Raw genomic sequence first — 23,946 nt, 5'->3', positions numbered from 1 at the left:
TTTAAAAAGTTGAATAATATTTTTATTTTTTTAAGTTGTTTATTATAAAAAGGATTTCGCAATACGTGAAGAAGACTCAAATGATTAGGAATATCTTCCAACCTTTTGGACATTCTTGAGTAAACTCGCTAAATAAAATAAGCTGGTGAAAGCAACAGGTGCAGCTTGCAAAGTAATTTTATTTTCTGTCAGAGATGACAGAGCAGACAAAATACATTCTCTACTTCCATCTTAAAAAACAACAATGCGTCAAATTTATTTAAACTTTTATGAACTCCAACTACAAAATTATTCACGGACATTGAGATTTGATTTCATAGTTAGTTTCCGATTTCAAATGTGGAAATATTATACATTTTTACTGATTTTATTTTAGATCAAACTAAGGATTTTAAAATATTTTAAACTTTGAATACAGTGGACTTATTCAGTTGTAAAATAAAAAAACTCTCTAATTGTGTTTCATATTTGGTTACGTTCAATGATTTAATCTGTTTTATTAGATTTTTTCCCCTTAAGGTTTTTTTTTAATATCACTACTTTTATTTTACTCTTTAATTATCATTATAAATCAGTGAACACAAAGTTTTATTAATAGATCGCTTTATATTTTAAATTGTATATAAAAGAAACAAGTAAGTAACAGGGAACAAATGGTAAGTATCGAAATTCACAATACATACCGAGCATGTCATACCTAGAAATTCGCAAACAAAAAAACATACCTTGGTGTCAACACTCTTTATAAATCACAATCATATAAAATATATATTTGTATAAATTGTATTTCACTTAGGAGACTTTGCAGCTTACAACGCAACTGACAAGTTTTTTGTTTTATTAATTTAAAACTAAGTTGGATTTGCAAACATTTGAGCTAAGAAAAGTTTGATTTGATTTATTCAACTTCTCAGATTTTCGGACAAATATGTTCAAGTGAGTTTTCATCTTAAGTGGGTAAGTCTATTGGAAGTGAAGTAAAAATGTTGTCTATTCTTAAAGACTACTTTTATTAAGAGCATGCCAGATATTTTTCAAAATTTACTTATTAAATAACCTTTAAAATTTATTCACCAGTCACCTCATTCTATGGTTGTGGAACTTATTAGGATAATCGGATCACAGCAAAACTATGGTTTTTTCAATCTTACATGTGGAATGCAATAAAGTGAACTGGAAACATAATCATATATATCGTGAAGAATATAAGAACGACCGATCGATAAAATAAACATATCCATAAGTAAACAGAGTGTAAAGGCTTGCCTGGGTATCCCTATGTATGCTGTAGGTAGACCAACAACAAGGCTCCACTTGATTGGAGTCCAACCCCCAAAACTCCAATTCCTCCTCAAACAGAGGACCGCAAACATTGGTTGGATAGTGCAGCTTCCCCGTTCTGAAACACAATAGATTAACTGAAGAAAACCATAGGTAAAAGGATACAAAATTTTACTATGTATTTCATTAAAATACACACAGGACTATCAACGTCTCGACTATCTAAATTTAATACATTTTAGTAGTTTTGCAGCTTCAAGAAATTTAAAATGTCAAAAATAAAGAGATATATAAAGGGAGGTGAAAGTAGATCATTTATGTAAAAATGTTATTTGAAAAATTGATAAGATTTTACATATCTGCCTACACAAGATGTAAAATTAATCAATACCAAAATGGTGGTTTTCACTACTTACAGTTTAAAAAGCCATAAATGTATCTATAAAGGTTGAATTTTGTTTCTAAAAGCGTTGGAGGATGTGTAACTAACTTATACAACAGATGCAATGATCAAAATATTTCTATTTCGTGTCCTCTTCCCGTTGAAAAGCACGGGTACAACAGATAGTAACAGTAATAATAAAACAAACATACAACTATGGAAGCCAAAGTGGTGGAATCCAAGTAAAGTTTTAAAATAAAAATATGCCTTTGTCCATCTGTGGTGTATTGACTTTAATACAGTAACGTTTCCACCCAATCGGTCCACTACTTGGGGACATACTCGCAAATATCCAAACGTCCACATCTATAATATTAGTAGGATAAAATAGCAAAAGGTTATTTAAGTTAAGCTGAGTTGTAGTCGTAAAAATGCCGATTTCATGTTGTTATTCGATTGGTTTCTTAGATAAATCCTCTCTAAACAGTTGGTTCACTATTTTATTTTCCTCTAACACATACAAAATTTGTAACAAACAATTTTCCCTTCTTATTAATATTTCTTAATCCTGAAGTAGAAAATCATTTTATATTTATATAGAAACTAAATTTTTTTATTTTAATATCAAAGGCGTTCTTTCTAAACTGGTAGCAACATCTTAGTATTGGGTGAAAAATGCCACTGCAGGTGTGTAGGGGCTCCCCAGAAGTAAATAATAAATGAAGCCCGCAAACCAGTAACTTACTTACCCGAACTTGTGGCACATATGACTGTTTGTATTTGTAATGAAAGAAAACTTAGCCAAGTATAAACCTTGTAATGCCAATTTTATTTCTTTTCACTTAGATGTAATTTGCTTTATTAGTTTGAAATCAAAGTTAAATGAAACAATAAACTAAAATACTCTTACTATTTCCAGTACCACATATTATTTGTGTATTTTCAAGAAACTTTCAACTCTTCTTAAACAGTTGAGACATGTGTTTAGATTGCTTAAAATTTATCTATATCATTATATACTATAATTATTAATGTTGTTGTACAAACAAGATTACAAAAGCGTAAACTCCACTATTTAGCTTATATTTAAGAAACAGTTATCTTTTTAATTTTGTTTTTCAACAACTTCAAAACTAATTAAACAATTAGAAGTTTTAATTGGGAAGTTTAAACGTCATTAATGTCTCACACCAACTATAAAGCTACACAAAGAGGGCAACGAGTCGGATAATAGAGCGTCTGGAGAAATGGAGTGAATTTTATTTATAAATGAGGAAACTTTTAGACTTATAATGACTTGATTAAATGATTATTAATATTTGCAACAGAGATTTCTAACCTGTAGTAAGACTTTTGTATTTCTTTGTTTCAAATAGTTGGTTATTAATTCTAGGGATTCGTTGTGTACGTACTTTCATTTTAAATAACCTTGAAAAGGAACATGAAAGACATTTCATTGTTTGAGGTCTACATTTACCAACTATTAGAGCAAAAATGTGTTTTGAGTTAAAAGTGTTTAGTTATCAATGATAAAGTACTTGTTGAGTGGGAAATTGCATAGTAATTCTGGATATAAAGGTTACAGATTTCGTGTAGAATAAAACCTAAAGTATAGCAAATTCAGATTCGACAAATTTTAGCTAAATACAGACTGTAATTTACATGCTACATATACCAAAACCCGTGATGGCAATAAGGCCACCGCAGACAGGCAATCGGCTTTAAGGGCACTAAATTGCCGTTAGTGTGTGACCCAAATAGTATTCGAAGCATTAACTGAACAAATAATTATGAAACAGAGTATAAATACAGTGAACAAAGAATGAAATAATTAAACTGCGTGGTAATCAACGATCGCGTAAATATAGTGTTACCGACATGAGTAGAAGTTTAAGGCACGAGCCTTGCAGAGTGTCGTTAAGACTGTTTACGTGAGTTGCGTACACTATTTTACTTTCGACAGTTTTTTAGTTAATAATCGCTACACATAACTTCTCAGAGAGGTTATGTTTTCGTTTTTAACCTCTCATTTTCACTAACAATAATGCAGAGAAACATTGTACCTACCAAATACTAATTGCAACACTCAACAATCAAATTGGTCTGATCAACTGATTTAGTTGACGTTAGAAGCATTACAATTTTCACTTCTTCTCTCTCAATCCTTAAACCTCATTGGTCCATTACCCATGTCGTTAGTGAAAAAAAAAAAAAACAATGCTGTTAAGTAAGTAAACGATGTTAAGTGAATCTTTTCAATTCTTAAAACTGAACTAAAACGGCTGCTTTAAAACTTTCATAGGTAATAACATTTTATATGACCTATAAAACAACTAATGGGCAAATAAAAACAAAATTCACATTTTCTTCATAACTAAAAAAAACAACAATCAATGTTATTTGACTATTAAGGATTGTTATAAATCAGCTTTAAACAATTCAGTAAAAACTTGATGTCCGATAGTGCAGCACAATAGAATAGTCGATGCACATAATTATTGCCCAGTGACCAAAGAAGTGCAAACCCTTTGATGTTCCGATACCAAAGATATTTAAAAAATCCTTCATCCCAGCACTGCACCTTGAAGGTTCCACATTTTAATAGTACTATTTTACTTGCTAGAAACTTTTAATGATAACCTCTAGTCAGAATGTGGTTAGGACAATAAGGATACTCGTTGCAGCGACATATTAACAAAAGAATGTCATAACTATACATATTATGAAGACTTTCTTTTCTAATTGTTGGCAAGTTTGACTGCAACTCAAGCTAGAAATAATGATCGAACCCTATAATACCGACCCAAAGATATCCGCAAATTAGAGAATTTTGTATAATATGGTGTACAACACACTAGAATATAAAACTATGAATTTCATAGACTATCGTAAAAGTTTGGTTTAGTCGACATTTTAAAACCATTAGGCCTATTATTAGGGGTAGTTAAGAACCCTACAAAGCTTACCAGGACCCTTTCTGTGATTGATAGCCCAGATATTGTTTTCTTGTTTCCGATCATTAGGTTAGTAATATCACGACCAATCAACCCTCAGTAACCTACCTTCCGCCTACAAATTTTGCATAAAATTAACATTTGACTTTTAAATCAGACACAATTTTGTAACAAGTATGCATGGTAGTAAAACAGTCTATACAGTATAAGGGGTTTTAGATTACCTATAAAAGACATCTTGCCATCGGGGCGAAGTAAATCGCTTTATACCTGTGGATGGTAGTCAAAAAGCCATAAAACTAACACCCTTGTAGAATAGGAGCATTATTTGTAGCAAGTGATCCGATTCAAGATTGCTTCACTGATCCAGGCAAGCTCACTGGTCACTGTACGTTTTATGTTTCATTTCTCCATATCGTGTGATGACTGCCAAAATACGCTTTAGAATTACATAGCTTATCCTTATTGAGATTTGTTAAAAAAATATAACAATTTTACAGCCGGATTTATTTAAAGCAGATTCACTAAAATATTGAGTAAAAAATTTTACTATGTATTTCATTAAAATTATCACACAGGACTATCAACGCCTCGACTATCTAAAAAAAAAAATATTGTAAATAAAATATTGTAAAATATTGATTGTACCTAGGTCGTACAAATATAATGTATATAATCAACTATTTCATTGGGAAGGTGCTATTAAGACACCACTTTCAAGATTCTCATGCATAATAATGTTCCTCATTGTGTTCTAGCTTTTCAATCTTGGATTTTCTACTAAATAATATTAGACAAGAAAAATGTTAAACTGAAACAGTGTCGCCACTACAACTGATGATTCAATTATAATTGGTAGTGTAAGAAGTGAGCGCTGGATTTCGGTCCTCAAGGTGCTGAGTTCATAATCCGTCAATCACAAACTGATTTTATCTAAGTGATAATACCGCAATCTAGGCTTGGCCTGTGCTTAGTTCTGTAATGTGAAAAACAATTCCAAGTTAGAGCATAGCGTAAAAATTGTGCATTTTTAAAAGTTAATCTTAATGTTTTGCGTCGTTATTTATTTAATGACGAATCATTTTATCGTATTTAAAATTTCTTTAATCTGATGTAGGAATAACTTTGATGATATTTCTATTAAATATTGAAGTCTTCTCTGTAAATATTTTTTCCTAACTGTGTGTAGGGATATACCGTGTTAACATGGTTTTATTGTGTAAGCATCAGTTCAAATATCCAATACACTTAATTGGCATATCAGTAAAACGAATGTCAAAGCATAACCTGAGGGGTTTCGGATGTAATTTATTTCAACAATGTGTGTTGCTGTATCCTTTTGTACTAGTGTAAAAACGTTTACGGGCTTGATATTATCTGGAGGGTAGTTTTACTGAATGGACAGTTTAACTATTTACAAGCACAGAAAAAATGCACTAAATTGTGTATATTTTTAAAGTTATATAATAAACCCTAGATATATTTACAAACTATTTTTATTGAAATCATGAAAAATAAAAAAATTGTTGTAATTTTATTTACATTTTTTTTTCTTTAAATAAACTCAACCTAACTTTACCATATTTCAACGTTTACCTAGCATCACAAGGACACCAGGATCAAAGGAGTTGGATTTAATTACTTCCAGCCTATTTAGGGAAACCTTCCCTCAAACGGGGCTTTTGACCGTCATTAAGCTTTGTTAAATTGATATTTCTCTAGTTTTGCCTGTCCTATGTACTGTAGTGAAACAATTATAACTAATTTGTAATAATCCTCTGCATTTGGTACTAATATTAGAACTCCTAATAATGTACTTATATTATACAAATATAAGAAATGAATTCTTTTGTCCTAGGACGCCAGGTACGGGCCCGGAATTGTTTTTCACATTACTTCAGACTAAACCTAGGGGCTGCGGCATTATCACTTAGATAAAATCCATTGGTGATATAGCGGGATTTGAACCCGGGACCTCAGGCACTTAAGTCCCGTGCTCTAACTACTAGACCAGCTTGCTCCCCCAATAAGAATGTTATACTACTAACTAGCTGACCCGGCGAACTTCGTATCGCCTAAGTTATAGGTTTCCCCTAAGACAGACCGATGGAAAGGAAGTACCGTTACGTTTAATTTTCAAGATGATCTCGTTCGCATCGCTCAATCACGTCCTGGTTGAAGTTCGTTCGCTACGCTCACTCACCTTTGGGTTGGAGCTCGTTCGCTACGCTCACTCACCTTTAGGTTGGAGCTCGTTCGCTGCGCTCACTTGCCTTCAGGTTAGCTTGTTCGCTACGCTCACTCGCCTCCAGGTTGAAGTTCGTTCGCTACGCTCACTCACCTTTTGGTTGCAAATTAGCTGTTGTCATAAATGTAAAATAAATAATAGTGCTGCACCCTGTTGGTAATCCTTGTAACTTTAATGCTATTGAACATCATAGAACAGAACCAACTTGTTTAATTTAAACAGCTGTTAAGATTCATTAATTCCATTTCTCATAAGGTTAACATGGGAAACTCCAGAGCCACTGGGGCGGAGCCCTTTTAAGAATTTCGAAACGGGAAATAGTTTACGTCCGATTCGCATACCTACAGAATTTACACACCAAATTTCATAACGATCGGTGAAGTAGTTCCGGAGGAGTTTGCAGACAAACACTGTGACACGAGAATTTTATATATTAGATATAACAAATTAAATAATATTAGTTATTATTTAGATGAAACTTAGATTTGTCAAGCTTTATTTCATCTAGAATTAGTTATAAGTTCTTTGATTCTAATTTAAAGGAATACAACCTAAAATGAGCAATGCAACGAAAAATTTGTCCATACTGCCTCTATCTATTATCTGTCATTTATACAGGGCTAGTAAAAAGTGTGGAGACCCCCTGTTATTTTTTTAACGGCCCATACTAGAAAAACTAAAATTGGCACACCATTATGGCATGTTATGAAGTACTTTTTGGGCATAACCAAAACTTGGTGTTCATCCCCAAAATGGGGGATTTTGGGGGAAACTAAAAAAATTTCAAATACAAAGACCCAACGAGTGACCCCTCATTTTGAAGGTCCTGGTAAAAGAAAACCAATATTGCAAACTAGAGGTCTCTAACTCAGTTCAGTACAAAATGGCAGCCAATTGAAATTCTCATAAGTTCCCGAACCCAAAATAGGGGATTTTGGGGGAAACTCAAAATTTTTAAATGATAAGCCCCATCGAGTGACCCCATTGACCCCACAACCATTGACCCCATTGAGTTTAGTTTTGAAGGTCATAATAAAAGAAAACTAACAACGCAAACTATAGGTCTCTATCTTAACACAGTAAAATATGGCAGCCAATCTATATATATAAAAGGCAAAGCCCTCACTGACTCACTGACTGACTCACTCACTCACTCATCACTAATTCTCCCACTTCCCATTTACCTAGGAGGCTGAAATTTGGTACACTGATTCTTTAGGGATTAAATAGGAAAACTTGTTTTTATACTGATCGGACTCTCGGGCTCCACCCCAGTGGTTCTGGAGTTTCCCATGTTAACCTTATGAGTACTCATACTTCAATGGAATTAATGAATCTTAACAGATGTTTCAATTAAACAAGTTGGTTCTGTTCTATGATGTTCAATAGCATTAAAGTTACAAGGATTACCAACAGGGTGCAGCACTATTATTTCTTTTACATTTATGACAACAGCTAATTTGCAACCAAAAGGTGAGTGAGCGTAGCGAACGAACTTCAACCTGGAGGCGAGTGAGCGTAGCGAACGAGCTAACCTGAAGGCAAGTGAGCGCAGCGAACGAGCTCCAACCTAAAGGTGAGTGAGCGTAGCGAACGAGCTCCAACCCAAAGGTGAGTGAGCGTAGCGAACGAACTTCAACCAGGACGTGATTGAGCGATGCGAACGAGATCATCTTGAAAATTAAACGTAACGGTACTTCCTTTCCATCGGTCTGTCTTAGGGGAAACCTATAACTTAGGCGATACGAAGTTCGCCGGGTCAGCTAGTTAGTAGTATAACATTCTTATTGGGGGAGCAAGCTGGTCTAGTGGTTAGAGCACGGGACTTAAGTGCCTGAGGTCCCGGGTTCAAATCCCGCTATATCACCAATGGATTTTATCTAAGTGATAATGCCGCAGCCCCTAGGTTTAGTCTGAAGTAATGTGAAAAACAATTCCGGGCCCGTACCTGGCGTCCTAGGACAAAAGAATTCATTTCTTATATTTGTATAATATAAGTACATTATTAGGAGTTCTAATATTAGTACCAAATGCAGAGGATTATTACAAATTAGTTATAATTGTTTCACTACAGTACATAGGACAGGCAAAACTAGAGAAATATCAATTTAACAAAGCTTAATGACGGTCAAAAGCCCCGTTTAGGGAAGGTTTCCCCATTGACCCCACAACCATTGACCCCATTGAGTTTAGTTTTGAAGGTCATAATAAAAGAAAACTAACAACGCAAACTATAGGTCTCTATCTTAACACAGTAAAATATGGCAGCCAATCTATATATATAAAAGGCAAAGCCCTCACTGACTCACTGACTGACTCACTCACTCACTCATCACTAATTCTCCCACTTCCCATTTACCTAGGAGGCTGAAATTTGGTACACTGATTCTTTAGGGATTAAATAGGAAAACTTGTTTTTATACTGATCGGACTCTCGGGCTCCACCCCAGTGGTTCTGGAGTTTCCCATGTTAACCTTATGAGTACTCATACTTCAATGGAATTAATGAATCTTAACAGATGTTTCAATTAAACAAGTTGGTTCTGTTCTATGATGTTCAATAGCATTAAAGTTACAAGGATTACCAACAGGGTGCAGCACTATTATTTCTTTTACATTTATGACAACAGCTAATTTGCAACCAAAAGGTGAGTGAGCGTAGCGAACGAACTTCAACCTGGAGGCGAGTTAGCGTAGCGAACGAGCTAACCTGAAGGCAAGTGAGCGCAGCGAATGAGCTCCAACCTAAAGGTGAGTGAGCGTAGCGAACGAACTTCAACCAGGACGTGATTGAGCCATATGCGAACAAGCTCACTTATGAAGTTAAACGGGGTGAAGCCCGCGGGTACAGCTAGTTGAATATAAAATTGCAAGTTATTTCTGATTTCTAAAGATTTCAATCAGCTTCCATTTTTTATTGGATTGAGATAGAAACCTCTAGTTTGCGTTGTTAGTTTTCTTTTACCAGGACCTTCAAAATGAGTGGTCACTTGATGGGGCTTATCATTAAAAACTTTTAAGTTTCCCCCAAAATCCCCCATTTTTGGTTTGGTAAGCAAGTGGCTATTAGGCTTAAAAAGTACTTCATAACATGCCAAAAAGGTGTGTAGAGTTTAGTTTTCCTAGTGTGAGCCGCTACAAAATTTACAGGGGGTCTCCAGACTTGGAAAGCTGCAAGTTAAATTCAACTTCTGAGAATTTCAATTGGCTGCTATTTTTTACTGGATTGAGATAAAGACCTCTAAAATGCATTTTTGGTTTTCTTTTACCAGGACCTTCAAAATGAGGGGTCACTCGATAGGTCTTTGTATTTGAAATTTTTGAGTTTCCCCCAAAATCCCCCATTTTGGGGATGTACACCAAGTGACAGCTATGCCCAAAAAGTACTTCATAACATGCCATTAAGGTGTGCCGAGTTTAGTTTTTCTAGTATGGGCCGTTAAAAAAATAACAGGGGGTCTACACACTTTTTACTAACCCTGTATTTTCGGCAAATTACTTTTTTAAATTGCTTACAAACAGATGATTAGGCAGTGACAACAGGGAAACTTATGTTCATAGAGTTACCAACAATATGATTACCTAGCAGTTTAGAGCATTTTCCTCATTTTTCTGTTTGGGAGCGAGCTGGTGTAGTGGTTAGAGCGCGGAACTTCAGTCCCTGTGGTCCCGGGTTCAAATCCCGCCGTCACCAATGGATTTTGTCTAAATGATAATGCCGCAACTCCTAGGTCTAGCCTGAAGTAACGTGAAAACAATTCCGGGCTCGTGTCTAGCGTCCTATGAAGAAAAAAAATTTCCTTATTTTACAGATCAGTCTTATGCAGTAATAAAACTGTGTAAAATTAGCTTCAACAAATGAACTTACTACTGTTTTGCTTTATATTAATATCGTCTTTTAATATGTGATTAATTTACGCATCAAATCCAGATCAAGTGGCAAGATCCTAGTGTTTGGCGATGTTTTGACACAATGACACGAATAATGTCGTTTAGACTCCGGGGAACGTTGCAATAGCAATGATCTTAGACCATCACGCCTTATGACGTTCAACAATAACATAAACTCGACATTTGGTTTCCTTCCAAAATCATTCATGTTTATGCATAGCTTTCAGATTATGTATAATAGTACTAGTGTACCTGTTGCTCGAATTCAAGCTATTGCGAAGTATTACAGAACTTTTCAAATGAATAACAGTCATAATGATGACTTTAAAAGAGTTGACTCAAAGATTATGGAAATACTCACGATGTACATAACTGTTCAATATAATAAACATTTCTTGTAAATATATTATAATTTTCAAAAGCTGAACATGTTTTTAGTGTTTCTACTAATGTTTATAAAACAACTAAAAGGCAGGCAATTTGATTAATGTTAACGTGTTAATTAATTATTATTAGTTAATTAACTATCCTTGAATTATTTACTTAATTAATCTGTTATGAAAAATTTGTTTATCGTGCATGTAACTTGAGAGTACTCAACAACAATTCGGATTGCTATCCTCAGATTTCTTTTTGTGAAAATATCATTCAATTATTTGTTAAAATGTGTATAATTACATTTCCCCTTTTTTAACATTTTTTTATAAAAAAAAATATAATAATTTGACTTTTGAGAATCGACTGTGTTTCATGTGCTAAACGTGCGTAACTTAAGGGTGAAAGATTTGTTTTTTAAGGTATTGATTGTTATAAGTTAACGATATTTGTAGTTGTATCTTATCAGTATATTTTAATTTTCCATTTCCATCCTTTAATCTCTTTCATATTTTATTCTTCCCAGTTTTCCAGTATCATTATTTTAGCCATTGATATTTTACTTGACGCTATAAACATTACTAAAAGTTTAAAATAATGAAAACAGTAACTAACAAGAAATAATTGACAAAAAGCAACTGTAAAAGAATAAATTCTAAACTATGACATACCAAATTCACAAAGTAAACCTCGAAGTTTAAAAATAAACGTAGCAAAACGTTAGAAAAGGTAAAAACTCAGAAGACATGTAAAGGTGTAGATGCAAAGCGGAAACTTATTTCTAAACGTCTGATCCCTATCTTGGTTTATGAGGGGATCTGTATCCATTCCAGGATACATTTTCCAAATACATTCATGTTAATGCAGTCGTTTAATACATCTTTGTAGCTATTCAGTTTTACACTTGGGGAGTTTTAGGGTTTCGTAAATCATTTCTGGAACATTGTGTCAACATTGTATACTAGCGGATATACACTATCGAAATTCTTAAAAACCATTATGTTATTTATATTACCTACAACCGTTTTTTAAAGATGCTGTTTCAGTTCAGTTCTTTCAATTGAAAAGTTTCCTATAACAGCATTGTTTACTTTCATAACAGCATAGTTTTACATAACAACACGGGTAATGAGGTTCAAGGAATGAGAGGGAAGTAAAATTGTAATGATTCGAACTTTAACTAATCAGCTGTTTAGGAGATTTTAATTGTTGGGTGGTGCAATTAGTGTTTCGTACAATGTTTTGTTGTATCACTGTCAGTGGCAGTTAGAGGTTATACACGAAAACAAAACCTCTCTTAGAAGTTATGAGTAGTGATTTTCAGTAATTAAAACACTGTCGTGGGTAAAGTAGTGCACGCAACCCGCTTAAATAGTGTTAACTAAACTCGTAAATCTTCTCAAAGCACTCGATAAGGCTCGTGCCTTAAATTTCCTACTCGTGTCGTTACATTATCTTTACGCTATTGTTGCGTAAACTACTATAAAATGTTACCTAGAGCTTAGGTTACCTAGAGTACATTCTCGTTTGTTATTAAGGCACCCCGATGGATACATATCGATACGTATTTGCCAGAGAGTACTAACAATTTACATGAGTAATAACAAATAACATTTACCATTTACCATCGAAGTCTTCGCCGCAGTCCTTGGAGACCGGGGAATTGTCAATTCTTTTTCATCTTTCTTCTTGCTAGCTTCTTGATTGTGTGTAGTGTTGTAGTGTGGGTGAATGTGTGATTTGTATTATGAGTGTTATTTTGTAGGAAATTTATGTTCTTCTAGATATTCTGTAATTGTGTAATAAGGTCGATGCATGAGGTATTGTTTCAGCTGTTTTTTAAAGTTAGAGAGCAAGTTTAAGTCTTTAAGTTTGTTGGGTAAGATGTTGTATAGTTTTATTCCCATGTAATTTGGTGTTTTGCTGGTTTTCGTTAGTCTGTGTTGGTTTAGATTAAAGTTTTATTTTACTCTGAGGTTGTGTTCGTGACAGTTTAAGTTTACTGTCATCCAAACATAGTACGACTATAAAATTGTGTCACCTAATTAGTTATTTGATCGGTCACCGCTGTACTGTAGACAATCGATAATAGGATGGTCCAAAACCATTGTCAAAGTTATGGTTTCTCTCGAGTCAGAGAAGTTTGTCTAAACAACAGTTCTGGGACAACTGTCAACTCCCTTACCTGCGGTTGACATTGTATACTGAGACAGACATTCAAATAATACGGTTTAGCTGTAACCAGATTGGTTTATAAAGAGGTAAAGAGTCTTTCATGAAGTATAATTTCCCTTGTAGTTTTTATACTATCGTACCTCATACATAAGACAACCGTTAATTGAATTAACCTTCGTACTGTACCGGCTTACCCATTGCTTTACTGTATATGATCAACGCACGGGCAGATAGTCTATGTGGACGGGCAAATGCAAGGTTAAAAGAGGCCGCCAACCTCTTAAAAAATTCTACTTCTAGTTAGATGCTAATTATTATTGTTTCTGAAAATGAGTAGCTTTTTCCTTAGGGGGAAACCCAATTCCTCTGAGTCTTCAAAATATGGAACAGACAAATGTAAAGTTTAGAATCAACTTACGTAAATTTCAATTATATCCATAGAAGTGTGATGAATAAGGTTTGGTAGTAATTACAATGGTTATTTGTGTAACTAGTGCACAAAGGCAGTTTGCACTCGTAAAACACATTACATTTCCTTACAGTTACTATAAACCATAAATAATTAGTAATTTAAGCACTGTACAACACGTTTTTAGGTTAGGTTAATCCAAACATTGAACGAAATGGGAAACGATGAACCACCTGATCGTATTCGTAATATCTTTAAATGTTGCCAAATTATTTTCAAGCGTACACGGATTACGTGGATAATAAAAACGCGCTGTTTGGTGTTGTTTGGTTGAAATACTGGTGTGTGCCAAAGTAAAAACTGCACTCCAAAGTAAAAACTGTGCACCAAAGTAAGACTTTCTGTACTATAATCTGTGCAAGGACGCCCACTTTGTCGGGTTGTAGGAAAAATATATTTATTTGAATAAAATTATTATTTTTACAGAGTTTTACAAAAACAACATTATTAGACTGCCACTTTGCCCCCTTTTAGTAAAAATGTTGCCCAAGATGAATAAGGTTTGGTAGTAATTACAAAATAAATTTATTTGAATTAAATTATTATTTTTACAGAGTTTTACAGAAACAACATTATTAGACTGTCACTTTGTCGCCCTTTAGTAAAAAATGTTGCCCAATATCTTCGTCACATAAATCGGACCGTTAAGGGCAAACGAGAAGTACGATCTTCCGCAAAGGTTCTATACGTGTCCGCTGGAAAACATTACACAGAGAAAGGTAAAACTGTATTTTAGTGTGAAATTTGTAACTGTATTATTTTGTACCGTAACCCCCAATTAAAAAAAAATTTTACAAACCAGCAGTTTGATAAATATTTATTTAAATTTCAAATGCCGTTTTTCGGATAAAACGTGTCCTGTAAGTTACGGATATAAGAAAATTATTTACGTAATATTTTTATAACTCCAAATACAAAAAATGTAATAAATTCTACATTATAAAATATTTGCCTTCACTGAGAAAAAAACGAAACTTACTAGGTGTTCGCAGCTTGTTCATTATTGGTAAAAACGTAATAAGTACCTATTAGGTATTATTTCTGTGAAATAAATTTTAAATCTATTGTGTTTTTGTCAAATGTTACGAATTACGAGCATACAAAGGGGTGCGTTTCTGTGATGCGCGTTGTTGAAGTGTAAATAAAATAAATCTAAATGCTTCGGGTTCACTGTTTGTTTCTCTTTGTTGTCAGGAAAATGTGTTCGAATTACTGTATTCTAAGCTTTGTAAATTATTGTTAAAATGGTATGATTGCAAACCGATTGAAAATATTAAAATAATAATCTACATGAGTGAGTCATAGTAACTCAACAACAACACCAAATTTAGAGCCATACATTTGTGGTTAACTTAATCTAACTAATATTTCAGCTAGTGTTAACCGTAAAATTAAGATGTCCATTGAGGTCTCGTCATGGTCAATTGTATTCAAAATCTGAGCTGGACTTAAAACTTTCTAAACCATATTTTGTACATATTTTCGTCCAAGCACATTTCTACAAACCCACCTAACATTTGGGGGATGATTTTAATACTATTCGACCCCCTTTTCACAGAAACCTTATTACAGCAGCGTGTTATTGATGGGAGCGTTGATTTTCCCTCAAATCGTATTTGAAAACCATGAATACGAACCAATCGTTGAAATGGGAACCAAATAGAATAGTAGTAGACGATAGCTCGTCCAGTGGTTGACAATTTGACCAAAACTATGTATTGTGCAAACTTCTCTATTTTCACCCCACGCTGTAAATAAAACATGTGATTGGAATTTCATTAATTAGTTTTGATTTTCTGTTTATATTTTGTTGTTATTTCGTTACAAACATGGCAACCCATAGGCCCATGTTATTTTTTTAGTTTTAAATTCATTTTGTGTGCTTATTTTTAAGCCTATTTTAAATTATAATGGTTTTCTGCACATCTGCAGAAAAATATCTTTTATTTGGTACCAACAGCGTGTAATTCGGTCCAGTAGTATTGTCAGGCTAGCTGTCATAAGTTTTGCAATGGGTTTTTAGTATATAAGATTAAGTTAAAAATATATGCGTTGGTTTTAGATTTAAATAAACTCACTTTATTGTGGTATTAAAAATATAAGACAAATAGTTCATTGGGCAAAGTTAAATATGAGAAAAATACTATCAAACAGTCCTTTTACATCTGGAAATAAAAAGTACCAAGTAAATACATTCCGTCGTATTTTTACACATAAAACTCAAACAATATCAATATGTGTTCATATATTGTTATGACTTCTTGTAAGGGGACGCTGAACGATTGATTGATGTTGAGCTAACAAAATGTGTAAATATATAAAAAAAAACTACATCTGTGAAAACAAAACAAACCTGAGCGTTTTTGACGCTTTCAATTTAAGCGCAAATGTATGGTAACACCCGCCTTTGTACCGGGGCAAAAGTTGGCAAATGCAACGTCCCAAAGGGTATGTTTGTTGTGAAAATCAGCTGTACACTATATTATTCAACAAACAAAACATGAGTACCATTTTACGGAACAAAATAACGGATGAATTCCCTTTAAATCTTTTGATCTTTGCGTTTATACAATACCGTATTGAAAAAAAATAATAGCAATGTATCAACATTAATCAGAGTATCCATAAAAACATTTCAAGACTTTGGGGTATGAATCCTCATACTGAACGGAAGGAAAAAGTTTATGTGAAGGTATTTCCGAAAATGCATATTTACCTAGCTATCCACCATTTTGCTTTTTATATATAACTATTTTTATTTTGAAGTTTTTCAACCGATGATTATGAAACTTTTTAAGCATGTTAACGTACACAAGACCTATTATAGAACAGAATAAAGTTGGTCCAATTAAATTTCAGAACTGTTTTAATTTTAAAACTTTAAATAACTCGAAAATATCATTTTATCAAAAAATGTTAACAGTTTTTTTCTAGAATTTTTTTTTCCCCATCAAACGACATGAAGATCAAAAAGATCGGACGGAAAATAACTGAAATGGAACGTTTTTGGTGGAAAAAATAAGGCAAAGTTAGTCAGGGTGCACTTTAAAACCTTATCTTACAACTAATAAACGTTTAAACTTAAAAAACAACAAAACAATGTATTCAGTTTTTTATTCAAGGAATCTATACTTGATTTATTCATATCATTTAAAAAACACCATTGATACAGAAAAAAAAAAATTGTTTGAAATTAGCAGAAACGGGATGTTTTTTTTTAAATCGTGTGGAAAGTGTAAAAAAATTGCTTTATTATATGTTTAGTACATTTTTAGACTCTATAAAATTAAATTTTACCTTAACAATCTTGGTTTAACTAACATCACAGGAAAGCTTTGTCAAAGGGGTTGAGATTTAATTACTCCCTGGTCAGGTAGAGAAACCATCCAAAAACGGAGCCTTTGACCTTCATATCGCTTTGTTAATTTATTACATTATATTTTAATTTTGTATCTACATGTTCTTCATAAAAGATAAACCCGTATTGGTTTTTTCCATGTATGAATCTGTTTTGCTATTTATATCGCTTTCATTCTGACTTCAAATTTGTTTTTGGAACGTCTATACCACGTGTAGCCTGTAAAAATCGTGGGTATTTATATGTGGAATTTTTATTGACAGCTGTGGTTATATCTAATCATATATTATCCCAATTGTATGATTTTATAATTTATTTTTGTAAAAAAATACAACCGACTTCAAACGCTCTAAAAAGAATGAAATAATTTCAACAAAGTAAACTTTTGTATTAGGCAAGCTCACGTACTTCAAGTCGGCGCGCTCTATGATGATTTTTGAAACAAAATTGAAGGAGGGTGTCCATATTGCAGGTGACTATCTATAACTAAAGTTGTTAATCTGCATGTCTTTTTCATAGTTATGCGTTAAGTGTTATTTTATTACCGTAATCAGAGATCGGCATTATAGTGGTATTAACGAGCATATTTAAAAAGATTATAACGCATCTAAATGTTTCTAACATGGAAAAGTAACGTTTTAATACCAAAATAGCTTCTTTTCCCTATCATAATATCAAACTAAATTATTTTCCTATTCATATAGAACATTTGTGTGTGTTATTTTCATAATGCATTTATTCTGAAGTAAACATAAAATACAATAAAATATTTCCTTTAATATATAAACAAAACAGTTCAGTATGTTTTTTATATATTTATGTTATGCAGTTACAATTTATTGATTTTCAAAATACACACACGCACAATATTTAATTTCAATCATATTTGCAGTTTGAGCCGCGCCGACTTGAGATACGTGAGCTTGCCTAATACAAAAGTTTACTTTATTGAAATTATTTCATTCTTTTTAGAGCGTTTGAAGTCGGTTGTATTTTTTTACAAAAATAAATTATTTCATAATTTTTAGTGACTGTATAATTTTTTTATATATTAATTACTTGAGGTTTTTTGATAAGCAAAACTGTTTGTAACAATCAAAAGTTCCACAGAACAATCATTATTTTAAAACTGCTTGAGTCACCTGTTCAGGTTACATAATCAATGGGTATGAAAATAAACATTTTTAGATATTCCCTAAGAAAGAGAGAGTTGTCCATTACATTAGGCCTAATGAAAAACTAATTGTCTTTTCTTGATACATTGAAATGTCAGACATCATCGTTTCCTGCAATCGGTGTACTTCTACATTATAAAAAGAAATACAGTAACGTCTCAAGCCTTTTGGAACAATATGAAAGTTATTCCTCAGCTACCAGCAGTAAAAAATCTCTCAAAAGTGGAAAATTGGTCGATAACACGTATAGTACCTTTGGAAAATATTATATGAAAGATTGGTTCAGCTAAAAGTAGTGTAAGTCATGTAGGGGGTTTTGTTTACTCAAGATATAGCCTAGTCAAAATTGCAAATCATCTTCTTCTAGGACTTTCCTAAGCAGGCATAATAGTATTGATATGTTATAGTAACTGGGTAGAGAATATTAATAAACATTCCACATCTGCAAATGAAATATGTGTATGAATGATTGGTTCAGCTAAAAGTGGTGCAAGCCATGTAGGTGGTTTTGTTTGATCAAGATATAGCCTAGTCGAAATTGTAAATCATCTTCCCCTAGGACTTTCCGAAGCAGGCATAATAGTATTGATATGATAATATAGCAACTGGGTAGAGAATATAAATAAACATTCCAAATCTGCAAATGCATGTTTAGTAATTAAAATATTTAACACTTTTAAGACAATTAATTGACGATTATGCAATGTCACACTTCTTAGGTCGTGTAAGGAATAATTGCATTTAATTTATATTTAGACCTGTTTTACGAATGCTTTGGTTATCACAATACACCTTTATTTGTCAATATCAAACAGCTATTTACTGAGACATATATGTTTTTTAAGTCAGAATATTCAATACTAAAAACAGAATTACTGTATACACAAATCAGATCAAACGTTAAAATACATTTTTTATAGTAACCAAAACAAAATGCATGGCAAGAAATAGTTTATTGATCAATATGAAGCAACTGTTTCATGAAGAATTGTCTCTAGCTTCATTTAAAAGGTTTCAACTAACAGCTGTAGGAATGTCATCATTATTTATTGCCTTCTCTGCAAAAATGTAAACAATCTGCACAAATGTAAACAAAATGAATGTTGAATATTTAAGGTTTTCAGAATTTTCCACCGAAACAAATATTATACTCAAACATAATATATAAGGTACCAAATAGAAACTCTCCTGATAATTTTGGTGGTGGAACCACACTGATCGGTAAAAGAATCACAGAGAAATTGGTGAACATACATAGAAAAAAAAACATCGCCACAAACAAATTGAGAACCTCCTCCTTTTGTTGGTAGTTGGGAAGTCGGTTAAAAATATACCTTCCTTCAACTTATTTCAAGGAACTTGAGGTAAAAAAAATATTTATACATTAAAACTGTAAACATAATTAAGCTTATTGATTGTGAAAACTTTGTGACTATTTAAATTAAAATCAACATTACATCATTGATTCGAACTGGTTGAACAAATTATATAAATACAGTATATAGTTATCAACAGTAACAGAAGGCAGATATTGCAGTGTTAACAGGCAACTTTCACCCTCTCCGTCAGGGGATTGTAGCGTGCAATATGAGTAAAAGTTTCGAACTTCCTGCAGTGAACTAATATTGGAGAATACACTACACGATCGTACTGCACATCAGAAACTTACTGGATAAAGCAGAAAACCACTGAATAAGAGTGAAATTAGGGAATTGTTGATCCATATTGATAAAATAAGTTAATACATATAAAACTTTTTAGCTCTGTAAATACAGGGTAAACAGCTACAGTGCCACTAAATGTAAACAACAAGTAAATAAAAAAAAATTAAACTATTGGTATCTCAGAAAATATTATATTTGGAAATGGTAGTTTACGCAACGATTGATAGTGTTGACGACACGAGTAGAAAATCTATGGTTCTAGCTTTGGCGAGTGCCTTAACAACTTCTACGATTGTAGTTGAGACTATTTACCATGGCAAGTACTCCGTTAAATGTTTACTACGACCGTTTTTTTAAAGTAGCAGTTTCAGTTCAATTCTTAGAATTGAAAAGCTTCACATAACAGCATCGTTTATAACAACACGGGTAACAGACCAATGAGGTTCAAGGATTGAGAGTGGAGAAGTAAAAGTGTAATAATTCTAACTTCAACTAATCAGCTGTTCAGGCAAATTTACTTTCTTGAGTGCAATTAGTGTTTGGTAAAAAGTTTCGATGCATCACTGCCAGTGCCAATGGGAGGTTGTAAACTAAAACATAACCTCTCTTAGAAGCTAGTAGTGGTTTTAAGTAATTCAAACTCTGTCGTAGGTAATAGTAGTGTACAAAACTCGTGTAAATAGTTTTAATGACACGAGTGGAAAATGCAAGGCCTTGGCGAGTGTCTCAAAAACTTCTACGAGTCGTATTTTTACGCAATCGTTGCGTAAACTATTGTTCTGCTTTGTGTAATCGACACTAGTCTAGAGGATGACCTGATGTTTTTTTTTAGTTCAATACTCTTGAGTCAGGAGAGAAGTTTGGTGTAACAACCAAGAGTTCTACAGTCAACTATAAACTGACCTGTCTCAATTACTGTTGACACAACTTTTAAGTAGGATACCATAGTACCATTTGCAATAGATATCGAAGTTAAATATAATTATTTTGGATAGTTGTAGCCAGTGTTCCCTTCAAAGAGAAACAGTTCAAGTGTCTACTTATTGAGTACCTCTCCATCGAGCTACCCCTTAAGTTTATTTTCTGAATACTGATTCTGAATAAGAGGAACAACCTAGTTTTTTTTTCTGTTTAGCCTGATTAAGATTTAAATAGTTGTAAAAATCGTAAGTTTGTTCACCATCAATATTCTTAAATGTACGAGTAATTATTGTGTTATGGTGGTTATTTGAATTGCAGTGAAGGTAACAAAATGTATTGCCTTGCAATCAAAGAAGTACAAGCACGTTCACACTTTTAAAAATGCCAACAAAAAACAATGAAATAATTTAATTTTTATGGTACCATAAAAACCATAAAAATCATCTAAAGACACACAGTGCTGATTATGTTAATCTCACAATTTGTAACAGATACGATTAAAATACTTTAAGCACTTACGAATGTTGTGAATCAACAAAGACGTATCGAAATAAGTTGCTATACATTTAAAAATAGTGTACTTGCATCTACAACCATCACCTACTTTAACATGTATAAACTAAACATAGCATAATATAGTTGGTTACTAAGTATTTTTCGACAAAAAAGGGTTTTAACCGTTGCATTCACCGCAAAATTAAAATACTTAGGTTAACTAATTTGTGGAGTACATCCTTTTTCCTTTTAAGCTTATTTTTGTCAACATTATTGTCACTAAATAAACTACATGAATCGTTTATTTGTTTATATAATTATTACTGAAATAAATGCATTGTACTATAGAATGTTTTGAATAACGCAATTTTGTGTACATTTATAGGTAGTGACAAATTGTAAAAGAGTTCTGAATTTGAAACTTGTTCATTTATTTTATTTTCGCTCTATTGGAGCACGGTGTACAGATTTCTTTGAGTTTACAACACAAAGGAATGAGTTCAAAATAAAAATAACGAGTTTTTTATGAATTGATATTTTTATAACTTGATTCATACTCATACACTGGATTGTATTCTTTTACCTGAGGGGAAATTGGTTAAACTCTGAATATTTAAGAGGACAGTAAGTAGTATATCCCAAAGATCAAACCTATCCACTTGTTATAAGATCTGTGACGTTCGCCATTAGACTAGCATAGCAACCATATATACCTTCAATCACAGAATACAAAGTTTCTGTACAATAATGAAGAATTTCATATTTATTGTAATATTGTATGGTCGCCATTTGATTAAAAATTATTAAAAAGTATTAAAGTATTAAAGTATTATATCTTAATTTAAAAATAAGAATAAATAGCTATGGACCTGGTGTAGTTTTATTATGTTTGCGCCACAATAATGCGTTACCAGGGACTATAAAATACCTTAAAACTTCAATATTGCCGAGTTAACAATATTTAAATATTTTATTATTTTATTATTTTTGTTTGAATAAAGTAAGGTCGTCGTATTAAAAATACCCTCGCCACAGCGAACCTGCTAACTAAACTTACTTCAATTTATCTGGCTGGATTTCGACTAAAATTGGCCTATTCCTTAAAGATTATCAGATTTATTATGTATGTATTGAACGGATGGTGTTTTTAGCCTCTGGGGACCTTAACACGAAAAAATTAATCGGTTCCGGGCTTCTTAATATGTGACCTGGTATTAGCTGTAATAGCTTATTTTTAGGAATATATGGGAAATTTGCTAAAAAACATTTATTGAATTTTGAATATGTTTAATATAAATTTTAGACTATTGTTTTAAAAACTGTTCCAAAGTCTATGTTGTCATGAAGTACTTACGGAGAAGGTTCTTGGCACCATGGAGAAATACCTATTTGGTTTTCTATGTAGATGATTCCACAGCTAAAGGTTGGCTCCTAACCAGCTGTCACGGCGGTCATAAATAAATTATATTTAACTGATCAATCCATCAAAAAGTGTTTTCAGTCCTACAGTAAAAAGCTAGAGTAAAACATGCTATGAAGAATAAGGATATTTTCTTTAAAAAAATCCATCTGTCAAAGAAAAGTAATGGCTTTTCTAAGTCAACAAAGAAAACATAGTGAAAAATGGACTTGGAAATGGTAAAGAATAATGATTTCAGAAACCTCGTTCTGTTCATCAGTCAAACTTCACTGTGTAGGTTGAGTATGTCTTTTATTGTTTAGGGAGTCTAAAATTAAAATACAATAATAAAATTATCCTAAATTAATTAAGTGTTTCTATAATAAATGTGTTGTTTTGAAAGGTTTTACATCGTTGTGGATTTTTATAAATACTTCAAGGGACATGTCATGGGGTTTTCAGTTTTGCGTTGAAAAATTTCTGTAATCGAAAAAAAAACTGTTAAAATTAAAGGTACAAGTATTAGTCTACAAAAGCTTTATGTGTGGAAATAAGTACAAGAAAGTGAGAGGTAAAACCAATTTAAACAAGTCTAAACAAATCGAGCATGCAAAATTTAATTTGAGTATGTGTAAAAACTTTTGTTCCCTTTACATGTGCTCGCTAAAACCTTCAGTATCCAATAGTCAACGCTAAAACTTAGTGAGGCTTATTTAGTTCCTTTTGAATTTATATCTATAAAATAGTAACTATTATTTCATAAAAACTTATTGTGCTTATTTAAAAAAAAAAACTATTCTGGTGAAATCTAAAACGGCTGTCATAACAAAAAAAAAAACTTTATCGTAATGTTCCTAATAACATTTTCCAAATTAATATCAACCCATTTATATTCCATGTCTGTATTAGCCTACAGTTTGTTATTATTATTATTATTAAGGTAATTTCCACTGCAAATTAAGATAACTGGACGCAATGAGTGACACGGATAAAGTCGTTTTCTCCGGAGAACGTTCCAATAGCCAATGATCATCAGACCATCGCACCTTATAACGTTCAACGATCACGTCCAATGGGAAATCGTGTTCACTTACCAATAATGTGAATACTTTCGTTATTTAGTTTACATGTGCAATTTTCACAGTCAATTCTCAAGATT

The 23,946-nt window shown here is 32.6% G+C and overlaps 1 protein-coding gene across 1 annotated transcript in view; it reads right to left on the bottom strand.

Moving 5' to 3' along the window:
* The window catches only part of LOC128990453 (potassium voltage-gated channel protein Shaw-like), a 268,138-nt gene that overhangs the window by 185,188 nt on the left and 59,004 nt on the right, over positions 1–23,946 (bottom strand). The window contains exon 3 of the mRNA XM_054412819.1: positions 1,267–1,399. Within this exon, the coding sequence (XP_054268794.1) occupies positions 1,267–1,399 (133 nt within the window). The remainder of the gene's footprint in view (positions 1–1,266; positions 1,400–23,946) is intronic.

This window comes from Macrosteles quadrilineatus, unplaced genomic scaffold (assembly GCF_028750875.1).
Source record: "Macrosteles quadrilineatus isolate MER2022 unplaced genomic scaffold, UCM_ALF_1.0 Scaffold_3__2_contigs__length_128488019, whole genome shotgun sequence".
NCBI classification, from domain to species: Eukaryota; Metazoa; Arthropoda; class Insecta; order Hemiptera; family Cicadellidae; genus Macrosteles; species Macrosteles quadrilineatus.
Note: the sequence above shows the minus strand (reverse complement) of the source record. Positions and strands in the feature narration are given on the sequence as shown.